The following is a 16,486-nucleotide window of genomic DNA, read 5'->3' on the forward strand; positions in this document are numbered from 1 at the left end:
GGCAGAATGTGAAATACTGATCATGTGGGTAGAATAAGGATATTATGCGTCACTTGTTCTGCCAAAAGCAGTGATGAAGAGCAACCAACTGCATGCACTGAAGTATAATTTTAAGGTACTTTACTTGAGTACCTTCTGTGCTACTTCATACTTCAACTCCACTATATTCTCGAGGAAAATACTGCACTTAATACTAACTACTTAGTTTTTACAAATTAACTTGCGGATTACATACAAAATCTAACTTAGACAAACCGAGCTTAGACAAATGCCATCGTTAAAGTACATAAGTAGTTAAATTAGCCTCAACAACAACAACAACAATACTTTCGAAACAGTGTAGTATTACTTCATAATACAACTTTTACTTAAGACATATCTGAAATGCAGTGCTCATGCTTGCAGTGGAGTGCTTTTGCTTAGTGGCTTTGATACTTCTCCTTAAATAGAGGATCTGAATTTAACCCTATAACCTTATAATTGATTTAAATTAACTTTACCTTATGCACGCCGATTCAAAACGAGCCTGAAAGATTACAAACACATGCAACAATTGTGTCCGACAACATACAGAACATTGGACAATGGCCATCTTAACATATAATAGAGAACTGACTTCAAGTGGGAAAACTGATGGATATTGTTTAATTGCGCTAACATCGAAGCACCCCGGCTGCAATGACACTACCACCTTCGGCGCTCACTGTGGCCTTTAGAGCAATCAGATGAGTTTAGTCCGCTGATATAAGCTTCGGACCATCAGGAATTACAGCGCTGAAATATAAGCTGGAGCTCTGCCATTTACTGCTCGAGAGAAATCAATACGTTCTGAAAGTCAATCCTAAAGTTAACTGTAAGCGGCCAGATAGGGACAGATGGGATCTTCCCTCTAGTTAAGGGGCTGCATGCAGCAGATGAGGGAAAGTTCTGAATGAGTGACGGTGGTCAATACAGGAGCACACGATGGCATGGGTGGAGCTAAAAGAAGACGGACAGCTTGCACGAGCGCTCCTCTCATTATTTGAAACATACGCAACTCAAGCAATGACCTCACACAAAACTGGGAATGATCTAAAAACCTGTCATAGAAATGAACACCGATGACAGTGTTGGTGAAGATATTTGCAGATGTTTGATGACAGCTGGCAAATGAAGCCCCACATGTGGGCACTTGATTCTAACGGTGCAGGAGGTTGATTCTGCAGTTTAGGTTAGAAAACAGATGTGTTAACAATGAGTATCAACAATCGTTTTTTTGTAGTGCACGGTTTTATAGTCCCTTCATAGCACCAGCACACATCTGTAATACATTCTTATACTGTGCAAATGTTTACGTAGTTCATGTGTCCAACATGCTATGTGCAACAGCTGCGTCATCAGTACTCATTCAAACATCATGTGTTTTGTTGTAGCTCTCTCTCTCTTACTTTGTATCTCTCTTCCAGTCGGATCACCTCAGCAGGATGGATATCCGCTGATCCTAAACAATAGGATCAGTAAAGTGGTATTTTATCTGTTTTCATGTCACAATAAATAAGTCTTCAAGTCCACGAGCAGCAGTACCGTCACAGCAAAGGGAGTTCAGGGGCATTGAGGAGTTGGTGTCCTAACTGTGACCCTCGCAGGGCGAACAGTGTGACGCCTGAGCTGTACGCTGCCGGGATCGTGATGTGTGCTAACTTGGGTCGATCTGGTTCCTGTTCCTCTTCGAGGGCCATCTGCCTCACTTGACCTGCCAGGCAGAAAAATGGGATGAAAGCACTTCTAACGGGATGAACAGTCTGCATAAATCTGCATAAATAAAACCTTAATTAACTGCTTCTACCCTCGATATCCAGGGCTTTCCACCGCGGGTCAGACTGACTCTCTGATAAACTGGACAGACAGCAATCTGGCATCAGTCTCTGCAGGACATCTTCTCGACGAATCAGTAACACAGATTCGCTGCAGAGTCTCTGGTGCACCTCTTCCTCACTTCCTGAAAAATTAACAAAGTATATACATATATATTATTCGTATAAAATTGAGAAGAGATGATTCTCCTGAAAACGTTATTTGCCCGTACTCACCTACATCTAAAGGATTGGTCATGAAAACAGCACGGGGTGCAACGCCGAATACGAGCTGATGGTGCCAGGCGTCCGGCACCTCCTCTCCCTCGGGCACGGCCAGCTGCATGTTCATGGTGGCGACGGGAACGGCGCCCTTTCGGATCCAGCGTGCGAGCCAGGGGATCAGTCTGACCCGCCGCCGAGGGTGAAAGTGGAAGAAGCGACCTGCTACCTTCCCCTTACTGGCCTCCTGTGCTCCTTGGATGAGCTGAGAATGAGTCGCACCTAAAACAATTTTTTTATTACCTTTATCACCTGTCAGATCATCCTAGAAATATAGCAGCTTTATTACACTTGTAGTGTGTCTAAGATCCAATGATTAAAAGTGTGTTTCTTTTCCATTCAGAGCCTCACGTGTGATGACAGCTTGAGCTAAGTGCCTGAGACGTCAATGCAAAAATTGTGTAACAGAGCTGAAAAAGACAATTACAGTCGCTCCTCTGAGAAACATAAAACTCTTTGTCTAATTCAAGAGGGTACTTTTGAATTCGCCTGGTTGGCAGTGCAGCCAGCTGTCACGCTGGCAGGAAACCGCACTTATGGGTTCGAGACATTACGGAGCCCCATTCAGCGGGGGAGTTATAGTCTCCGCGAGCATCTGTGACACCTGAAATGTCTGTGGAGCCCAGTGAAGATATGCCACCTATGCAAAGTCATGCTTTATGTATTAATATTTCATTCGCTGAAATGTCACAGGACAGTTTGGAGAGGGCCGCTTTGAGCTCAAGTGTTTGAAGTGCGATATCTGACAATTTAGAGAAGTTTAGTCCTCTTTAGTCAAACGAATGTAGTAAATCCTTTAAAGACATGCAATAAAATATATTTCTAGCTTCAGGCTTTTTGTTATTCAGACATAGGTTACGTTACATCGCTGGTGTTTATGATTTCATTTTCTTCCTGCATAAAAGATAATAATTCAGTGAGACATTTATTACCGTGGAAGGCAGAACAAAATGTGCATTTCATCTGTGTCCATACTATTTTATATACAGACATTTGATTTTATACACTCATTTAGTGGTAGAAAAAGTACTCTGATCCTTTATAAAAGTATCAAAACCACACTTAAATAATCAAAAGTAAAAGTCAGTGTCTTATAAAAATATATGAGGTTTTTGAGTCTCACTAGAAATGTACATTTTCCCAAGCTCTCCCCATACCACAAAACAATACTATGAAATGATTTCCCTGTTCATTTGGCAGTGAAAGAAAGACAGAGTAAGGTTTAAAACTTGAACTCCCAAAAGAGAGCGGAGGTATGGCTGTACCACATCTGGAGATTACTTTTACTCATCTTAAATTAGGCCATTGATAAATCTGTGGAAAGACAGCGAGTTGTCACTAATATAGGACCCTCCAACAGAGGCAGTATTAGGCAATAAGGATTTAGGAAAATGTATAAACAGCGCACAAAACCCACAGATAAAATTTCTATACATTTTTTTTTTACCCTGATCAATTAGACTCTAGATTAACAACGATTTGCTCAATAACATAAAAAAAAATATGCTCCAGAAAAGCAAGACTTTTAAATAGATCTACAACTACGTCAATTTTTTGATTAAGTTGCATATCAGAAAAATTCAGATTCAAATTCACCAAATGTTTAGATAGACGGCTTTCACTGGACAGGATGAGTGTGAAGAACAGTCATCTGAAAAGTAAAGGGGCATAAAAAGGAAATACTCAAGTAAAGTACAAGTACCTTGAATATGTACTTGTACTTATATATGTCTGGTGACATATATAAGGGCCCACAGATAGCTCTCCCTAACATGAGGACATTTACCGGCTTCACTCCGGGACAGCAGGTAGTCGGGCAGGGGGGACTCGTTCCTCCTCAGGCGGGTCTGCACGCAGCGGTCCGCTTCCTCAGGGGCCACATCCACGCCGAGGGCCTTCAGCACGTCCACCACAGCTGTGGCCCCGCAAGCTGACGCTCCTATCTGCAGGGTCTGCCTCTCCACAGCCTCCTGGAAGGACCACAGCATGGCTTCATCTGCTCCTGCCTCCTCCTCCTCCTCCTCCTCATCACCACCTCCATGGACCTGCTCACACTCTGCCTCCATGCGAGAGCCTCACCTGGAAAGATGGGGTTTGAGGTTAGCTTAAAACTCCACACACCTGTCTGCCACAACAGTTACTATGAGGTAAATGTACCCAATTAAATGGTCCCAAATAGTTCGTATCGTGTGTGTGAAGCTACATTCCACTAGCCTCTGTTGCGAATAATAACCCTGCTCGGTGAGATTTATGCTACCAAACGTCTCTTTATTGTTTTAATCTGAATAACAAGCACGTGCACGTTTGTCTTTACAGTTATGATACATTTACAGTTTTAATAAATCACTTCTCACCATCTCCCGAGGAAGCAGGAAGCAAACCGCGACGATACAAAAACAAATGCAGTGCGCATGCTCAGAGTACAGGTGGTTGCGCTTCGGTGGTTTCTCTACCGGTTGGACAGAGAAGTACAGTGGCAGCTGACGCCCCCTAGTGGTCGCGTTCAGTCTTAAAGAGAGGGAGAGAAGCACGGTGTAAACAGGATACATGAATATATCTGTACAGTATTTAAATAAAACAATGTAAACCGTATGATATAGAAACATATCTTAATAGTAATCAATTAAAAGTTAAATAGAACTACATGGTTCAAATAAATTACAAATAAGTTGATGTGAGGTTAAAATATAAATAATGATACATAAATCATTTTTTTAAAAATGTATGTCTAAAGTTTTAGGGTAAACTTCCGTGTATGCAGGTGTATATTGACTTTTCAGTTTGGTTCTGGGCACAAATGTGAAGAATACGCCCATCTTTTCTACCTTAGAATTTATAATATCAATTATAATATCTATTATTACTTCTATTTTTTTTACAAAAATTTTTTTTTTTGGTTTCAGAACATTCACAACAAAACAGATTTCCCCCTTGACTACTGTTACCCTAAACTGTCCCCAAAAAGGTGATTAATTGAAGCACAGGACTCCTAATCTAAGTGTCCTGTGACAGTTTCCCATTGGGCCAAGAGGTGTCAGTGTTGCTACATTGGAATGCAGCCGAGTGCATCAACACAGCATGCAAACAGTACATATGAATGTATGGTCACCATGGTTGGTGCTTGGTGAAACAGCCTGCCGAAGGCCACCTCCTCCTTTGTGTCGTGCAGAGGCATCAGGGTGAAACATACAGAGGGCTGCAGACCTGGATTCCTTGGTTCTCCTGAGGCACAAAGGCTCTTCAAGAAAGGTCGAAATTACATATTTTAATGGAATATTTTCTTCTTTTTTTTTGCATTTTCCCATTTTCACACAAATTTGTAGCAAATTTTTTACAGTTAAGTTTAAAAATGGTTTATTCGTAGAGCCTTAATACATTCACATTTGGGCCAGAATGGTTGAGTGCAGCACAAATTAAATACACCAGACTATGTAAATAGTCTGGTGTATCTGGTCTTTATTTAACTCCAAATCATGCAAAACAGGACCTTCACAGGACAACAATTATCAACCACTTATTTGAGACATTAATTGAACAAACAGGCTACATTGGCTCTGCCTTCAAAAACACAAGGAGTCCAAAATTGTCAAGTCACTGCAAAATGCCATCTGGTGGTGGGAAAGGGATTTAAGAAGCACAGACTTTAAGAGTTTGGGTTGATAAAAAAAAAAAGAAGCCTAATTTTAAGCTCTTGACCACCTTGCTTTGATCTTTCTCTCTGTAACGTTATCTGTGCAGGATCCAGGATCAGCTGTCAGTGCGTGTAATCATGAACTTGGTATTCGTCTCGCCTCCACTTTCTCCTGCTTTTTGCTCAGCTGCAGCGATGGCCGCTGGAAGCGGTGAAAGCAGAGTGTGATTAAAACTGACTGGGCTCTCCGAACGTGATCCGGCAGCCGATATGAAGCACGTCAAAGGAGAGATGAGGTAGGAGGGGAATGTCTTCACACGTCCGGGATGAAAGATGGAAACAGAGAGGCTGTCTCGCTTTCTCACAGGCAGCCTTCACCTCAACATCACCATTTGCTTTTCGCAGGCGTGGAGAAGCTGAAGCGCTGTAGTGGGGATTTTCCTACTATGAAGTCATCACAATACTTCAAAAGTCAACAAATGCATGGATCAATATTTCTCTGAAAAGGTATATGGACACTGTGAAAACTGTGGGCATGGAATGTGGGGTGTGTTAATCATTTTATTTTGCAGACACAAGCAAGTTGAGGTAAAGCAGCAGCTGCTGTCTGCAGAGTGCCACTAAACACATTCAAGAGTGAAGGAGGACTGGCTCCAAATCAATGCCACAATTACCAAAACACAAACAAACAAGACTGGAGGAGAGGACTGATTGAACTGTTTTGACAGAGCAGTTAAAGGGATTCTGAACCTTCCCATCCCAGCTCGCTGGCTGGTGGCAGTTCATGACAGAAGAATGAGACAATGTGATTATCTTTAACACAAAATCCTCAAAACTTCGGGTGATGAATCGTCGGCGGTGCTGACCGAGTAGCTTTCAGCGTTGGAGCTCCCCTCTCAGAGAGATGGCAGTGAACAGCAGGTAGACGCTGCTGAGCTAGTAACCTCATAAACAGTGGAAACGTATAGGTCTGTACTGAACAGCTCAAACTCACTGATAACAAGTGCCTGCTCTATTTTTGGAACGGCTTGCATCTCTGAATACAAACGCCTACATTTATTGACAATCATCACGCCATTAATATTTAATGATGCATTTGTTTTCGACTCCTCTTTACATACAGACAAAGTAGTCTTTTCAATTTGTTTATGTCTCCACAGTCTGTGAAACCGGAGACGGAACGCTAAACTTCATGCAGTATTCACAAAATATACAGAAACAGAAGGAAGACGAAATGAGGAGCTGGGTTTAGTTAAATATTTTAAGTGCAGCCACAAAGCATCCGGTTCCCCGTCCTTCCTGGTGGATGAAGACGTCGAACACGAGGGCGCATTTGGTAAATCGTTTTAGTTCACTATATTCTCCTCTGACTGTTGCACGCATGCTCACAGCAACGTACATTTTCCAATATCTTAACGTCTTTTAAAGTAAACAGCTGGAGGCCGTTTGAGATTGTTTCCTCGCTCTCTCATTACACGGGGTCCATATTCATTATGTTCTGCTGTCCTCTATTCAAAACCTGCTCTCAAAGTGTCATTGTCGGTGATGGCTTCTCGCGAGCCTCCAGGTGATGACGAACTGCTGCGAGCTATTCATAAAGATACCTGGTGCTTCCAAGACATGAATAAACAATCAAAAGAGGAGGTTTTGTTGTGTGAAAACGGCATCTTACTTGATCCTGTGATCTTTACCTCTCTGCCACTTAGCAGATATGCAGGAAAAAGGGAGAAAGAAGTGAATCTGTCAGCTGGTTACAGGCCCGGAGACGTCCCCTTGGAATAATAAGGGAGGCAGAGTCTATTTAAACACTATCTCCATGACCTCTTGGCGCACGGCAGCTGTGCAGGGATCTACAGGATTAACCGGCGCCTCTCAGGTAAGCTGATTCATAATAAATAGCAGCAACGCTTTGAAAATACCCATAACAGCACATTAGCATTGAAATGAGGGAGCGTTTTGTCAGAAGGGAGTTCTGGGTCACAGAGACAAACATTGAATACTGCCAGAGGGACTTCAGCACACACTTGGCTGTCCCCTCCCCGGCTCCGTACGCCTCCATCGCTACCGTCGATGGTGCTGGCTCGTTTGCAGACGAGCAGCGGATGCATTTCTTCCGAGAGCTGGAAGCCCTCCATTTTGGTTAGAATTCACCTGCGCCTTCACATAAATTGCTACATCCATGGCAGACTTTTCTAAATAAGATGTAACACAAAGCTAAACTGGCTGTAAAATACAGTACGTCCTGCGGTTAACTTGCCTTTGTATAGGTCACGACAGCAGGCACCCTCATTTGCTGCAAGTGCATTTAAAAACAAAACAAAACATTTGTCAAACATGTCAAACTCCAGGAAACATTTAAGTGGCAGCTCGATGGGGCTGTGCTGTCAAAATCATGATCCCCTGGTAATTTAAACTATAGAGGGAAACATAGGAGGAACTGAGACATAGTTATATACCTGCCAAGTCAGTTGTCAAAAAGTGATTTTTTTAATGGTTTATTCAAAACCCCATCAATGGTCTGTTCCCTCAAGTGATTACCGCACAGCACTGGTTGTTCTTTCATCGGCAACGAGCAGCTTCCCTGCCTCTTTCTGTTCCTTTATTTAGGATCCTCAGGCACTGTTCAGTCGGATGGAGCATGTGGAGTCGGCCTCTTTTCAGTGAAATTTAAAATCAAATTTAAATCACTCAAGGTACAAAATGACATTTAGTGCAGTTAAATTATCCGCATTTCTTTTGACCCTAAAGTGGATTGCAAGCCACAAAAAACAACAAAAAACTCAGCAATGTCTTCATTCCTGTCCAGTTTTTGGATCACGTCTATCATAATAATAAGATTATATGTAGCCAATGGCGATATAATAGGCTTACAATTAAAATGGCCAATTCATGAGAAAAAGCAAACAAGGTTTCTCAAAGCTCCTGCTGTGAGAAAGCAGTGGTAAGTCATTATTAATGAATGCCTCGCGTAGCTGAGACAAAGCTGTTGTGTAGGTGTTTAAATGTTTTATTTCCCATCACCACGTCAAATCAGGATCAGATTCAGCTCCCACCTTGCCTGACGACGGAAGAAACACCCGTCGGAGCGAGCTGTGAAATGCTATACATCACCACCTAACTGCAAAAACAAACTGTCCTTGGCAGATAATGTTCCATACAGTTGCTTGAGCTGGTTGGTTTTCCTCTCTGCGAGACATTTGTCAGGTTTCTCTGACACCGGGACAATTTCTGCTCCTTGCTCATATATCACAGCGCAAAAGGTGATGACTTCTTTTCTGAAGTTGTCAGCCAAAAATAGTCGTACTGACAGTCCAAATCACACACATGACATTCACGAAAGCCAGGAGAAAACTTTCCATCTGTTAACTTGCAGCACCGCTTCAAGTCTGACACGGCCGAGCCGCGGCGGCGAAGCCCTCACACACTGATATGGCAGATGTGACTGAAAGGTGCTCTTTAGGTTCAGACACCTGCATCAGGCAGCCTGGCATTAGCTCATGATGCCCACTGTGGTAGCTGTCACTACAGCTGAGTGTCTCCGCAACAGAATGCCATTTTCACTGCTTCGTTTCTCCAGACCCCTGCTGCTCGGTCCGCAGTTCAGCCATCAACCTCGTGACATTTATCAGCTTTCCTCCAACCCTGGCTCCTCCAAAACCCCTTTTCATTATCCAGGAAGAAATGGTAAAAGTTCAGAACGGTTTGCGGAGGACGATGCAGCAGTGATGTGAGAGTTTGGCAAAGAGAGCAACGCACGAGGGCAGCAGTTGAGAGTATTGGGAAAGTGACTAGACCGGATATTTTGTCTCTTGCTTGCTCTCTTCTGCAGTGGACCAAGGCTAACGCTGCATTCACACCAAAGAGGCCTAGCGGTGAAAATGCCGTTCCTCCCATTCATTTGAATTAACGCCTCGTGGTTGTCTGCCTCCACCAACCTCTGTCGTGTTGCATCCCTGTCATCATTTCATCCTATTAGACATTTGGGAGAAACTGTCATAATTAGCATATTCATTCTTGAGTCACAATGACCAAGTTGGACGGAATGGACCGCGTATGAACGGACAACTGAAACACATAATGCTTCCAGTCACGGCGCATGAAAACTTTTGAAAAACAGAATCAACTTCTGAGGAAATGCAAACAGACGTCAAACTGCGGTGGCCAATCACTTCAACTTTGTTTGAGTTTGCGGACTGGAAATGGAAGAAATGGTCCGAGGCAGGGGTTCTATTCTTCTGTTTCTCTTTTGTTGTTTAATGGCGGTGGGCAAACTGCTTTTAAGGGCGTTACCGCCACCTACTTGATTGGTGGGGGGCTAAAGGTGACAGCATGATGTCACACAAATTGGCCACTTAAGTGACGCTCCCACACAACCCTCCCCTTATCGCCGCAAAAAAGCCTGATTTGGTGTGAATGCAGTCTAATGCTGTCCTCACCAGAAAAGCAACAGTTCTGATGGCTCATATGCCTGTAACAACCTATGTTTAAGTCCTTTAGTGGCTGTGTAAATTATAATTTGTCTGTCAGAAGAAGTAAAGCAACATCGCAGAAAGGAAGATGTTGTTGCGAAGCACCCACTCCTATCTAACCATGTATTGGACATTGTTGTTTCATTCTGTTTCCCCCCGTTTCCAGTCTGTGTACTAAGCTAACCAGCTGCTGTCTGTAGCCATATATATAAAACAGATATGAGATATTCTTATCTAGCTCTGCAAGAAAGCAAGTAAAAGTATTTCCTACAATGTTGATCTAGTCCTGCATCAATCCAGGATCAGCCAGATCCAGAGGGGTCTGAAAAAAACCTCATTTTTGCAATGACAAACTGACTAAAGCCACAGGGCCCCTCTGTCTCCCCCTTCTGCCCAGTAAACCTCCTTTATTTATTCTCCAAGAAAGCAGCAATGACGAGGATATTTGCTGTTAAAGGCTGATAAACTCCAAGGACCTTCTTATACAACCACAATATGAATATGAAACAACTGGGAATGGAGGACCAAAGGCATGTAAATTAAAGATATCTTAAAAGAGAAAGCCATACAGAGAATTTCTGCATGTTAAATCCTCTCTGGTTGCCACTCACCCTTTTTGGTAAACATGAAGGGTCGTCCTTAGATCTATTTCTCATCATGCCCTCCCTCCTGACTTCATTGAGGAGTGCTCCATGTGCCGGAGTGATTGGACCTCAAAAGGGACAGACTCTCTATATGTTTATTTGTGTGTGCGACACAGAAAGAGAGCGTTTTTGAAGGCCCATCTCCCGATCTAGAACCAATTTCTATGCAAATGCTCCGACCTGATTTGAGAAGCTACCATTGTTTCGGTGTGGGCAGGCTGGGTTGGCTTAAGGTGTCGTAACACCGGGCGTGCTCATATTTCCCCGAACTGACAAACTCGCCGCGTGATGCATTGTAGTGCCTCACACGGCCGTGACAAACAGCTGTAGGGGAGAATCACCCCGCGAGGCCGGCTACCTAATCGTGAGACTGCGGGGAAATGTTCCTCTTAGCCAATGGGGCAGAAACCCGGGCGCTCATATTTCTTGGCCACTACACTGAGGCCCCGAAGCATCATTCAGGTAACAAATATCACCGTCTGCTTGTTGCAGTGTCTCTCAACCGGGCAGCACCTCTCATCAAGCGCTACGGGGGACGTGGCACAAAAGCCATGAGGGCCATTGCTGTTAATGGTTGTTGGCCATGATGGTTAGCTGTTGTTGTTGTTGCCCATAAAAATAGTATCGAGCATTTGAGTGAGCAGAGTTGCAGCGGCAATACATTTCAGGGCTGCATCGAGCTCCAGGATTTTCAAAAGAATGTATAAATAGACCGTTAAGGATTTGCTCAGAGATTTGCTGCCTCGAGTTTTTCATTCACTCGCCGTCCTTCACACACTCATACGCACACACACACACACACACACACACACACACACACACACACACACACACACACACACACACACACACACACACACACACACACACACACACACACACACACACACACACACAGGGAACTTTGTGTGTGTGACTACAGAGGAGTGTGATGACCCCTATTTCACTTATGTGTTCCTGGATTAACTCAGACACTGAAGGGAGCGTAAGCAATCTCGCCTGCAGCACCGGCAATGCGCTGCCCTGCATATGGTTATGTGTGATTCAGATTTAAGCGGAGGCTACCTCCATCCTCTGTGGGTAAGGCCGTAGCACACCTTCAGTGAGATATGACTTATCGCTAGGCAAACACGCACTGAAGAAAAGTTCTGTACTCTTGCCACCGTGGCGAGTGAGAGGGGCCAATTCCTCCAGTTAATTATGTGCTCAGATGGTCTCGCCGACACACGGTACTGTAGATCAGTGGTACTCAAAGGCCCGTTCAGGGGCCACTTGCAGCCCATAAAAGACTTGGGAGTGGCCCTTGAACACTTTCCAGCATGAAACATATTCTTGTCCTGGGCTGCTGAACTCTCTCTACGTTCATGTAGCCGACAGGATCGTTTAATAACTTCATCCACAGCCTCAGTGTTTTTAAGACGGCTCTCCCAATAGAGGAATTTTAAGTAATAATCCTCTGCCTTATTATTTTAACAAATATTGGCTTTGCTTCACTCTGATGCTGATTGTAAGAACACTTTTTTTCTATATATGCTGATCTAAGCACTTGTTTTGTTGGTAAAATACTGTGGATGTACATTTTTAAGGGACAGCCCATAAAGCTGTAAACGCATGATATATTAACACCTTATGAGGTTGATGTTTCAAACGTTTTTGCAAACATTAGCATCCATTAGTGAAGTGCGCCTCAGTGTTCACCAGCTAGCCGCTAACTATGTCTCTCTGCCGTTTGCTGCTGGACAAGTAGTGTAAAGGTGGTTCTGTCTTCTCTACTGACATCTGGAAATAATGAGGATGAGAGCAGTGAGACTGCGAAACAGTAAAAACAATAAAAGAAAACAATGAGCTGAACAAGCTGAGAGTCCACACCTTTCACATACACGTGGCATTTGATCAATTGTTGAGTACAATTATTGATAAAGATACACACCCAGGTAAGAAAACAGCGTCTCAACATTTGGTTTGACTGACAGGTAATTTCATTGCAGAATTGCTGCAGTAAAGCATCATCAGCGCCAAAGCCGTCACTAAAATAAAAGCATGCCAACAACAACAACAAACATATTCCAGATCTTCAATATGATCCACACAATCAGATCAAGCACACGCCATGTGTGTGAGTAATACATTATAGGCCTTCATTTCCGCCTCGCTGATAAAGATCAAAGAAGGATGAAATGCAAATTATTAAAGTAATAATTTGTGCGGTGTTAGTGGCACGCCTGGGTGAGCAAATTTCCACTTAATGCCATGCATTAAGAAACATGTGACAAATAACCAAGGAGCATTAGAGCATAAGAATGAAGCATGAAACGTACTCTGACACTTTGAATATGAATTTCACACAAAAACCCTGACTTGTCCATGAAAGGTAGATTGGATTAACAGAGACAATTATAGAGAGGAGGATGAGAAGCACATTAAAAGGGTGACACCCAGGGTGACACATTCAACAAACTAAATTGAATGGAATAGATTCGATTCAACTGCTGTTCACTAATAGATATCCCCAGTTGATTACTTACATTTCAATATTTTGTTCTTTTCATGACGCGTTTTCTGAAATGTTATGTTTAAATATGAACATTATCTATTGCTAACTTTTCATGAATTTCGGAGAAATCTACAGACAGGAACAGACATGATAGTAATAAACACCTAAAAGTGTATTTTTACACTAGTCTGAATGAAGACATGTTATGGAAGCTAAATAGCCCCAAATCTTAAAATCGGTCACTGCATGAAAAATGTTTTTTCGCTTTAAAGCTCAAATTTTAAGCCACTATGAAAAAAGAGCGGAAATAAAAAACAACAACAACAACAACAACAACAAAGACAACTGGACAAACTCTGTGCTCGTGAAGATCATGTGTTATGATTGAAAGCTCCGGGTGAGATTGTATTTCAGAGGAGACACTAGATGTGGAGCACATCTCTTAAACACAAGAGGATCCGTTTAAACTGTTGTGTCAACCAAGGACTTCCACTTCTTTTTAAAACTTTTTATCTGGTGCCGTCGGTCTCTTTCACTTTTACAAATCACGGATATATCTCGCTCCACAAGTCTCCTCTAATTTTGGCCCAATCTCAAAACCTCTCTTCTATCGGCGGATCACAATCACACCATCACCGCTGATGGCTGTTTCTGAAGCACTCAGCGCTGTTAGCCTCATTTCATTCTCCGGATTAATAAGCGTCGGGAGAGTGAAGCCTCTCGGGGTGCTGCTGAGATCTTTGGCTCAGTGGAAGATTGCTCTGCACCGGCCCTCCCTGCCGCCTCCCTTTCTTCTCACTGGGTGTTTCATTAGGGCGGTGCAGGTGAGAGATGAGAATACCCACCTATGGACATTTCAAAACTCTCTCTACTTAAAAGTCTCATTAATAATCCATAACTTTTATCTTGACCTAGACATTGCATCATAGGGCTTCCAAATAATCAACCCAGACGGATAAAGGTAGCGATTTATCACCATGGAAATGATGCACGTGCAGCTCAAATGTCTCTGGTTAAAATGTCCTGCATGTACAAGAGTGTGAGCAAATGAGCAAATACACAAAGATCGGGGACCGTCTGATCATTTCAATGAGGAAAAAGTAAGTCCTCAAAGTCAAATGTGTCTTGAATGATGATCCAGGGTGGAATTATCCTCCTCAAAGTACTGGTTTATTACAGATCCTGTCTTATTTTTATGGTTTTCTCCATCATTTCCATTGGTTATGGTCACATGTTACGACGCCCAGTATCCCAAGATTCATGTTGTGTCACAGACCTGCAATAACACGCGTTTGCCTCTTTGTGTCTTTTCAACTGTAACCACAATCTTCCCTAACAATAACCATAGTTTATTCCTCAACCTTAATCATTATGTAGCCAGCACAGATATTGTATAAAAGCGAGGATTTATAAATATGTCATTATCACCAGAACTGCAAAAATGAAACCTGTGATGAGATTGAAAAATGATTTCAATGTGAACTCAAAAGTAAACTAGTTGCATACGGTCATATTGAAAAAGGTCAGTGTACTTATGTAGAAGTAGTTGTGTACTCCAAAAACACAAGTGCATGAAAAAAGCACTTGACTAATTCCAAGTACTCTCTTTACTGTAATTATTCTCCACTGCTGGTTATGAACAGGTATCCTATCAAACATGGGCAGACAGTCGTTTTGCGGAAAGTCATCCCTATTATTTGAGCAGAGATCAGTGTTAAAATCCTACATGTGCACGCACTGCGAAGGTAACGCTCTCATGTTCTTGACCTTGGTTCTTCTCAGTAAAAACAAAGCGAGGTGGCCGGGTGGCCTAGTGGGCACAGAGACCTTCCTTTAGCGGAAAGGTCACAGGTTCTATCCCGGCCGACAGCCAGCGTGTGTCATCAAAAGCCGTTTATCCTCCAAAATGTCCTTCAGCGAGACACTGAAGCGCTTCCTGCTCACCCACTGTCACTCCGACCGACAGCTACATGAAGTAAGAAAACGTAAACACTGGAGTGTGAGGACACTGGGACAGACATTATTTCAATCTAACATTGATCCGTAGGGTCGTCTGTGTTCATGCAGTGATTACTCTGTATTTATCTAAGCTCCTCACTGAGAAGAAATAACAGATTCTTTTTGCATTTCTTATTTCCTTCGGGCAATAATAACAATTAATGTGTTGTTTTTTTTTTTTAAACAGACCCCACAATTTATCTTCAATATTGGGCTCTACCAAACAGCTGGGATGTCACTTCATGGTTAGAAGTAAAATACAGACCATGTATTATGCTAATAATGTCAATTTGTTAGAAGTCAATTAGTAGTTTTATCGGTAACATAATTATTTCCAGGTATTTATCTAGATATTAACCTTATTAACTGTTAGAAAGGGTGAAAAATCATACTGATATAATTTCATCAAATATATTATGGAATGACATTAATAATATGATTTTAACAACAGTGAATGTTCATTAGTGTTTCTTTATTTCATAAAAACACATTATTACATTTTGTTCAGTTAGACTTCTGAAACTATGATTGTTGAAAATACATACATAAATCCCAGCTAACAGAGTGGTCATGTCCGGAGTGACTTGTTTGTTGTTAACTTCCTGTTAGGAGGCGAACTGGAAAGACGCGACATGTAAAGATACAGCGACATCTAGTAGATCGTTTTAGCGCGACTAAACCGAGGGGTAGAGCTCAATCAGAGTCAAGTTCCACACATTTATCAATGAGATATAGTGACTCTAGATACCAAACAACTGAGCAGGACATTAAAGCTTATGGATCCACATTCACTAAGGCCTCACAGCATCAGCAAATCAACCCCCGCAGCACATGTGCACTAAGTGTGCTGGACACATCAAAGCACTCTTGCATGCACCAGAATCCAGTTCAATCGACTTGTTTGATGGAGGCATTCATCAAATGTCAGCCTCTTTTTACAATGAGTCCCGGTGTGAATTATGTAGGAAGACAAATTCCGATATTTCTCCCAAAGCTGTTGGTCGATGCTGTATCAACTGACCCGTTTTCACCCGGCCGCTGTCCTGATTCATTTACTTCAAGGTGGGAAAACCACAGTTGGAAATGCCAAAAATATAAACGTTTTTATAAACAATAAAAAAAAAATATATGCAGAG

At 42.5% G+C, this 16,486-nt stretch overlaps 1 protein-coding gene across 2 annotated transcripts in view; it reads right to left on the reverse strand.

Annotated features, from left to right (window-relative positions):
• Positions 1–7: 7 nt before the first annotated feature.
• Positions 8–16,486, reverse strand: part of LOC137878948 (uncharacterized) — a 58,783-nt gene continuing 42,304 nt past the window's right edge. The window contains exons 3-9 of one of the 2 annotated variants that reach the window (XM_068719483.1): positions 5,224–5,352; positions 4,469–4,622; positions 3,901–4,193; positions 2,070–2,336; positions 1,826–1,978; positions 1,564–1,732; positions 8–1,480 (exon numbers count right to left, since the gene is read on the reverse strand). In XM_068719483.1, coding sequence (XP_068575584.1) covers positions 1,566–1,732; positions 1,826–1,978; positions 2,070–2,336; positions 3,901–4,180 — 867 coding nt within the window. In that variant the 5' untranslated portion in view covers positions 4,181–4,193; positions 4,469–4,622; positions 5,224–5,352 and the 3' untranslated portion in view covers positions 8–1,480; positions 1,564–1,565. Of the gene's footprint in view, positions 1,733–1,825; positions 1,979–2,069; positions 2,337–3,900; positions 4,194–4,468; positions 4,623–5,223; positions 5,353–16,486 lie in introns of both variants that reach the window. The other variant, XM_068719482.1, reaches the window with a different exon arrangement.

This window comes from Cebidichthys violaceus, unplaced genomic scaffold, assembly GCF_023349555.1.
Source record: "Cebidichthys violaceus isolate CVI_PGR_0920_01 unplaced genomic scaffold, fCebVio1.0.p SCAF_24, whole genome shotgun sequence".
Classification (NCBI taxonomy): Eukaryota; Metazoa; Chordata; class Actinopteri; order Perciformes; family Stichaeidae; genus Cebidichthys; species Cebidichthys violaceus.